Source organism: Lynx canadensis, chromosome E2 (genome assembly GCF_007474595.2).
Source record: "Lynx canadensis isolate LIC74 chromosome E2, mLynCan4.pri.v2, whole genome shotgun sequence".
Lineage (NCBI taxonomy): Eukaryota > Metazoa > Chordata > Mammalia > Carnivora > Felidae > Lynx > Lynx canadensis.
The window spans coordinates 43927045-43935479 of NC_044317.1; the positions used below are offsets into that span (position 1 = coordinate 43927045).

The 8435-nt window shown below is 50.5% G+C and overlaps 1 protein-coding gene across 4 annotated transcripts; it reads left to right on the forward strand.

Annotated features, from left to right (window-relative positions):
• The first annotated feature begins 29 nt into the window (after positions 1-29).
• RBM42 (RNA binding motif protein 42) lies at positions 30-8174 on the forward strand. 4 transcript variants are annotated; one of them, XM_030298064.1, is made up of 10 exons: positions 30-253; positions 488-632; positions 1857-1941; positions 2050-2124; positions 3918-3983; positions 4063-4238; positions 4669-5001; positions 5333-5450; positions 7644-7838; positions 7931-8174. In XM_030298064.1, exons 1-10 carry the CDS (start codon positions 126-128, stop codon positions 8041-8043), a joined length of 1434 nt encoding a protein of 477 aa, XP_030153924.1. In that variant the 5' UTR covers positions 30-125; the 3' UTR covers positions 8044-8174. The 4 variants fall into 4 exon arrangements, with proteins under 4 accessions (XP_030153924.1, XP_030153925.1, XP_030153926.1 ...); XM_030298065.1 differs by having other exon boundaries at positions 4084-4238; XM_030298066.1 differs by lacking the exon at positions 3918-3983.
• The last annotated feature ends 261 nt before the right edge of the window (positions 8175-8435 follow it).

Here is an 8435-nt window from a genome sequence, read left to right on the forward strand (position 1 = left end):
CCCGTCGCTTTCGCTGATACGTCATTCGAGGGCGCCCAACCCGACAAGACCGGAGAGTAGACAGCGGAACTGGTGGAGGCCGCTGAGCCGAGGCGGTAGTAGCGGCGACAGCGACGGCAGCAGCGATGGCCGGGGCGGGGCCAGCCCCGGGACTCCCGGGTGCAGGAGGACCTGTGGTCCCGGGCCCTGGCGCCGGCATGCCGGGCAAGAGCGGAGAGGAACGCCTGAAGGAGATGGAGGCGGAGATGGCCCTGTAAGGCCCTTGGCAAGGCGCGATAAAAGCCCTCAGAGTCAGAGCCACCGAGCCTTGGAGCCTCCAGGCCGCATTTATCCCGATATGGCTCTATCATGGGGAAAATGGGACCTTCGGGATTGTGCGGGCGGGAGTAAGAAGAGATTGGCAGGGGTGAAGGCTCTATCGCGGTGTACCCAACGTTTCAGAATTAATGGAAGGTCCTGAGCTGTGTTGTTGGTCTTGCCTCCTCAGGTTTGAGCAGGAAGTTCTGGGGGCTCCAGTAACCGGCATCCCGACTGCTGTGCCTGCGGTGCCCACGGTCCCCACGGTAGAAGCGATGCAGGTCCCAGCAGCTCCTGTGATCCGCCCAATTATCGCAACCAACACTTATCAGCAGGTACGACTGAGCTGAGCACAGTGCTTGAACACAATGTTTGTGCCAGGCATTGAGAACATAGTAACAACTAAAGCAAACAATATCTCTGCCCTTTGGGAGCTTATATTCTAAAGCCTGTTGTCCAGAAAGTTGTCTGCAATGATGAAAATGTTCTGTATCTATTTAAGTTTACATTGAAGTTCAGTAGTTCCTCAGTCTCATTAGTCACATTCACATGCTCAATAGCAAGTTGTATATAACTAGTGGAGAGGGAGACTACTAAAAAGAAGACAAATAAATGAAACTGGTTCATTCTGTCAATAAATAATTATGGGGTGCCTTCTATGCACCAGGCACTGTTCTAGGCATTAAGCACATAGCAGAGAACAATATAGACCAAAAAAAATCACTATCTTTTTGTAGCTTACATTGTACTGGGGAGTGGCAGGTCAAAGAGTAAGAAAAGCAGAGGTTTATCAGCATGGTCAGGGAAGGCCTTTCTGAGGAGGTGACAGTTAAGCAAAGATATAAAGGACATGATACGGGGAACCATGGAGATATCTGGTGGAAGAGCGTTCCCAGCGGAGAGAACTGCCAGTGCAAGGGCTGTGACACAGGTGCATCCTTGACATGTTCAAAGAAGAGCAGAGAAAAGTGTGGCTAGAGTACAGCGAGCAACGGGGAGAGTGGGAAGAGATGAGGACAGAGAGGTGATAGAGATAAGACCTGGTAGGGCCTTGTGGGCCACCTTAAAGACTTTGGTTTTTACTCTGATGTGGGAGGCTGTGGAAGGATTTTGAGCAGAGGAGTAATAGGGTCCAACTTAGAAATTAATCATGGCTGTGTTTGGAGAACAGACTGTAAGGGGGCTAGGGCAGAGTCGAGGAGACTGAAGAGGCTACCATAATAATCTAGGCAAGAGATAATGATAGCTTGGACCAGGGTGGTAGCATGGGAGATGAGAAAGACAGGCTGGACATAATTTCGGATAGTGTGAGATGCGTTGAGGAAGATGAAACAGGATAACAAGATGAGTTGCTCCTGGGAGGGGCTAAGGACAGTTTTCGCTAGTGTGATCCCAAAAGCCTCCCTGAAAAGTGACAGTTTAGCTTAGACTTAATGTTGACAGATAGCCAGCCCTACATAGAATGCAAAGAATGAAACCCTTGGTCTCCCAGGGTAAGCCAGCCAGGGCAGCTTGGTGGCACTGAGTCAGGCCCCTCACCCCAATTTCTTCCCCAACAGGTTCAACAGACTCTGGAGGCCCGGGCAGCTGCTGCAGCCACGGTGGTTCCTCCCATGGTGGGTGGCCCTCCTTTTGTAGGTCCAGGTAAGTAAGGAGTGGTGGAGGAGAGGGAGCCAGGGGATCAGGCAAGGTGATAAAATGGGATGCCTGGGATTCTCCTCCCACCATCCTTGTCTCTTCCCATCCCAACAGTTGGCTTTGGCCCTGGTGATCGGAGTCACCTGGATAGTCCAGAGGCCCGAGAAGCTATGTTCCTGCGTCGAGCAGGTAGGTCTCAGGCCGGGAACCCCACGTTTAATGAAGCACTCTTGTTTTGACTACTCTAGCATCTTGCCTACATCATTGCGCTAACTCGCCTGCTTAATTTCATCCCCACCCTGACATTACCATCTTCCTAAAGCACAAACCTGATCATGTACTTCATCAGTTTGGCCTTAGCAGAGCTTGACTTGACCATTGCAAACCACCTTCCTTACTGTCACTCCTAATCCTTATTCTTTGTTGTGTTTCTCCATAGCACTTAATACTTTATAACAAGCTGTACGGTTTTTTTTTTTTTTTTTAATGTTTATTTATTTTTGAGAGAGAGCGCAAGCAGAAGAGGGGCAGAGAGAGAGGGAGACACAGGATCCAAAGCAGGCTCCAGGCTCTGAGCTGTCAGCACAGAGCTCGATGCAGGGCTCAAACTCATGAACCATGATATCATGACCTGAGCTGAAGTCAGATGCTTAACCGACTGAGCCACCCAGGCACCCCGTAACAAGCTATACAGTTTACCCATTATGGCTATCCTCTTTTGTTTCCTCTAAAATACAAGCTTCATGAGGGACGAAAGTCTTGATGTCTGCCACATTGTAAGCATTACGTACTATCTGTTGATGGGATAAATAAACCATCAAACAAGCACCAAGCTCCTCACCTAGCAGTCAAGACCCTACATCATCTGGCCCCTTATGGAGAGACTCTCACATACTCCCCAGGAGCCCTAAACATTGCTAGGATATGCCCGCAGTATTCTTGTTGACCTCCCTTCTCTCTCCTGCTCACTGCCACCCAACTGTAATCTTCCAAAGCCTATTGCCCAAATCAGAAGCAAGTTAACCAAAATCAACTAAACCCTATTCTCTCCACGGGTCATTCTTACATTTGTTGAGGTGACCTTTACAGTCAATTTTTGTGACACTACTTCCTTATACGTAAGAAAAAAATATACGTTCTGTAAAGTTCTGGTACGATCTGTATTGGATCAAACTTGTGTTACTTAAATCCTGTTAAACTTTTTTGTCTGACGTTTGAGAAATCTTAACATCTCTTACTCTTTGGTATGGTTTTGATCAAAATGCACATCTGATTTAGTCACCCTGGCCAGCTTCCAGTCCTGCTATGGCTCCCTGGTGCCCTCAGGAGGACATTCATGGTCCAGCCAATGAGACTATTCTTGGATGCCTACTGTCCTCTTGACCATTCTCTTATGATGCCCTCCAAACTGCAACTTCTGCTATTATAATTTATACTAAACTGAAAAGGGAAAAAAATTTGTTTGTAAATGTTCTTCTTGCCAGTAGTCTTTACAGTCACGCTTTGCCTGACCAAAGGCAATTGGGTCTTTATTATCCTTTGGGTCTCAGCTCACAGGAAGCTTCTAGTTGCCCTGGCTAAGTCAGAGGGCTCCTCCGGGCTCCCACCACTCCCCAGGTTTCCCCCTTCTAGTTCCGATCACTCTGCCTGGGCTTTACCCCATCCCGGCCCTGATCACTCTGGGCTGTCACCCTCTGGTGAGACACACTGGGTGTCACCCTCCTACTCTGGACCAGAAGATCCCTGAGAGTTTTTGGTCTTTTGGTGTGTCCTTATTATTGTCCAGAACAGGGACGGCCCAGAGGAGATGTTCCGTGGTAAATTTTTGCTGAATGAACAAATCGAAAGACTCTTGATCTCCCAGAAGGTTCCCCAGACTCTTCTCCAGGATTTCTTGGATTCTGAGAGTACCTACACACACACACCTCACCTCAAGTGCCCCGGTCCCCCATGACACACACCCCCATCTCTCTCTCCCACAGCTGTGGCCCCCCAGAGGGCCCCTATCCTGCGTCCGGCCTTCGTCCCCCACGTGCTACAGAGAGCAGGTGAGGGGGCCAGGGTCATCATCCCTGCCACATAACTTCCCCCCTCAGCCCTCCAACTCCCCCACTAACACCCTGACAGATTCTGCTCTTTCTTCTGCAGCAGGTGGTCCCCGCCCTATGGCCCTGCGGCCCCCTCACCAAGCCCTTGTGGGGCCCCCTCTGCCTGGGCCCCCTGGACCACCTATGATGCTGCCACCGATGGCTCGGGCCCCAGGGCCCCCCCTGGGCTCCATGGCTGCTCTGAGGCCTCCTCTGGTAAGTATGGACAGGGAGCTAATGGTCAAAGGTGTGAAGGGTGGGGAGATGCTCAATCCTGGCCTGGTGGGCTGTGTCTAAATCTGCCTTCTTACTCTCTGACTCTGTCTCAGTCTCTGTCTTTCCCTATTTCTTTTGGTGACTGAGTCTGTTTTTCTTTCTTTTTGTGAGGAAAATAGAGAGAGAAACACATGCAATGGGTTCTGTCTCTGTTTTTATTCTATTCTGTCTCTATTTTTCTCTTGATTGTCCTTCTCTGTTTTTCTGTCCTGATGTCTTTGTCCCTGTGTCTGTCTCTGACTAGAGACTCCTTTCTCTGTTTAGGTCTCTTGTCTGCTTTCTGGCCTCAGGCCCTTGCTTTGTTGTATAGGATGGGAGTTAGGTCTGAGCCTGTGAAATGGCATCCCTCATTGTCTGCCCTTGCCCACAGGAAGAGCCAGCAACACCCCGAGAGCTGGGCCTAGGCCTGGGGTTGGGCCTTAAAGAGAAGGAAGAGGCAGTGGTGGCAGCGGCAGCTGGGCTGGAGGAGGCTGGCGCAGCAGTGGCTGTTGGGGCAGGAGGTGCCCCCACCGGCCCTGCAGTCATTGGGCCCAGCCTGCCATTGGCCCTGGCCATGCCTTTGCCGGAGCCTGAGCCACTGCCCCTCCCACTGGAGGTTGTACGAGGCCTACTGCCCCCACTGCGCATTCCTGAGCTCCTGTCCCTGCGTCCTCGACCCCGGCCCCCACGGCCTGAGCCACCCCCTGGCCTCATGGCTCTTGAGGTAAGCTTTCAGGGAGCATAGCAGTCAGGGGTGGGCAGCAAGTAGAAAGGGCTGGGAGAGCAGGCAGGAACCCATGCCTTTTATACCCAGAAAGACATGTAGTCCTCTATCGATGAAGGTAGGAGGGAACCAGGAAATTGGAAGGGCTGGGAGGACATGGGAGAGAAGGAGGCAGACACATGTACCTCACATCCAGAAGCACATCTAGTTGTTTAATTATGGAAGTAGGAGGGCAAGGGGTGAAAGAAAGTGGGAGAGTCTGAAGGGGACATATCGGTCCAGGAGACTCCCAACACCAAGCCCTTTGCACCCCATCCCCTTTCCTCTGCAGGTCCCAGAGCCCTTGGGTGAGGACAAGAAGAAAGGGAAGCCAGAGAAATTGAAACGCTGCATTCGCACAGCAGCTGGGAGCAGCTGGGAGGACCCCAGCCTGCTGGAGTGGGACGCAGGTAAGTGGGCCCAGGTGCAGGGCCAGGCACCAGGTGCAGGACACACCAAGGTCTCCTTGGGGCAGACTCAGGGAGGGTAAGCTGGGTAGGTCCACAACTGCCACCTCTCTGTAAGGCAGGCACATGCTATTTGCCTACCTCATGGAGGGCTAAACATTGGCTCTGAAGGGCAGTCCCTCATCTAAGCCACTGGACAGAATTTGGTAGAGGTTATTGGCACCTAGAACCTTCTGACCTCTGCCTGAGTTGCTAAAGATAAAAGAACGCTCTTTTTTCTCCCAACTTATGAAAAAAACAATTTTAAGTTTATTTATTTTGAGAGAGAAAGAGAACATGTGGGAGCATGTGCAAACAGAGGAGGGGCAGAGAGAGAGAGAGAGAGAGAGAGAGAGAGAGAGAATCCCAAGCAGCCTCTATGCTATCAGCCCAGACAGAGCCCGACATGGGGCTGTGAGATCATGACCTGAGCCAAAGAGACGGATGCTTAACCAACTGAGCCACCCAGGCACCCCTTCTGATGAAGAATTTTAAACACTGAATTTAACAGTGAACAGCCAAATATAACCACCATCTAGATTCAGCAATTAACATTTTGCTGTATTCACTTTATCCTTCTATGTGTATGTGTGTTTCTTGGATTTTGCTCAATCATTTGAAGCAAGTTATAAATGAAGTTCTCACTTCACTCTTAAATACCTCAGTATTCTTCTCCTAAGAAAAGTGGCATTCTGGGGGCGCCTGGGTGGCTCAGTCGGTTGAGCGTCCGACTTTGGCTCAGGTCATGATCTCACAGTCTGTGAGTTTGAGCCCCGCATCGAGCTCCATGCTGACAGCTCAGAGCCTGGAGCCTGTTTCGGATTCTGTGTCTCCCTCTCTCTCTGACCCTCCCCCGTTCATGCTGTCTCTCTCTGTCTCAAAAATAAATAAAACGTTAATTAAAAAAAAAAAATTTTTTTTAATTAAAAAAAAAAAAAGCGGCATTCTGTTTTGTGTCATAATACCATTAACATTCCTAAGCAAATGAATGATAATTCTATGGTATCTCATATTCCCTTTATATTTAAATTTCCCCAGTTGTTCCTAAATTCTGTTGTAGCCATCTTTTCCCATGGATCAGGAGGCATGCTGTTTTAGGTCTCTAGATTATCTCTTAAGGAGAATGGTTTCCCTCCTACCATTTTGTCTTATATGTAACAGTGTTTTGAAGTGTCCAGCCCAGTTGTTTTGAAGAAGGCCCCTCCCTCTGAGTTTGCCACATAATTTCCTCTTTAGAGTGGCCTAACTTGTTCTTAGAGAGTGTCCTTAATCACCACAGAAGCTGTGGGGCAACCACAGTGCTAGCTGAGAAAACAGCCCTACCTCCCATCTGAGTCCTTGACTTCTGCCTCTTGTTTTGGGACTGTCTACCTGCTCCAGGCCAGGGCATGGCAATGTCAGCCTAGGTATGGTTGGTGCGGGCTGTAGCCCCTAGTTCTGTGATCTTGAGCAAGTCACTTAGCCTTTCTATCCTTTCCTCACTCCAACAAGGGGATAATAATAGTATGTGCCTTGTGGCAGAAGGGATTCTTTGGGCTTGAGTACATTCAGTCTGGCTCAGGTCCAGCCCAGAGGGTATGCCCAGGAATGGAAGCTGAGGTCAGCCTTGGAGAAGGATCTGACAGTGTGTTCACGTTTCAGAGACTCAAGGGGGAATTAGAATGGGCTTTCTCTAAAGCAAATGGGTGTGAGGGGCCCAGGGGATATCCATGGGGACCAAGGGATGCTAGGGGCTCAGAGGAGAAGCCTGGCTAGGACAAAGTTGGAGCCTTAATTCATGGGAATGGAGAACATGGCTCTGGGGTGGGGAGGTAAAGGCGAGGACTCTGGAGTCAGGTACCAGAGTTCTTTTTCCAGCTCTGCCACTTCCTAGTTGAGTAACATTGGGCCGGTGACATGACCTCTCTGTGCCTCTGTGTTAAAGGGTGTTGGGAGTGCCGGATGTGTTAAAACCTCACGAGTGCTTAGCAGAGTCTAGCACAGGGTAAATAGCATATAGGTGTTGGCTGTTGTTACTGAGAGGGCCCCAGGCAGAGACCGCTGGGGATAGAGGGAGGAGGGTTTGGGGGATGCCTTCAGAGAAGGTGGGGCTATCTAAATAAGGCAGACATGGGGCCAGGCATCTGCATCTTCTGACCTCCTCTCTCCCAACCCCAGATGATTTCCGGATCTTCTGTGGGGATTTGGGCAATGAAGTGAACGATGACATCTTGGCACGCGCCTTCAGCCGCTTCCCATCCTTCCTTAAGGCTAAGGTGATCCGAGACAAGCGCACAGGCAAGACCAAGGGCTATGGCTTCGTCAGCTTTAAGGACCCCAGTGACTATGTGCGCGCCATGCGTGAGATGAATGGTAGGTGAAGCCTCTCTTAGGGACAGTGGGTGTGACCAGCATCTGGCCTAAGCCTGACCCCAAGCCTGACCTTGAACCCTCCATTCCCACAGGGAAGTATGTGGGCTCGCGCCCCATCAAGCTGCGCAAGAGTATGTGGAAGGACCGGAACCTGGATGTGGTGCGCAAGAAGCAGAAGGAGAAGAAGAAACTGGGCCTAAGATAGGGTCTGTGGCCAGGCACCCGCTCCCACCTGGCCGGGCGCTGGCTCTTCCCCCAGTTCTCTTTGGAAGATCCCCAACTATCCACCCATCCACCCTCCCCAAAACCAGTTTCAATAAATTTACGTTATTTCCATCCCTGGCTGGGCTTAGAAGCACTCTTTGGGGAGCAGGGCTTGACATCCCCAGACCTGGAAATAGTGGGGAGCTTTATAAGTTTACCTAGCCAAACATGTAAATGGGCATTTTCAGTGCCCGTCACATCTTCCTGAAACCTCCTAAGTGTGTGCTGAGTACAGCCCATTCCACAAAGGAGGAAGCAGAGGCTTTTAGCAAGGCCAAAGCCAAGCTGCGACTCAGACCCGTTGTCTTCTCACTCCAGCTTGTGTTCTCAGCA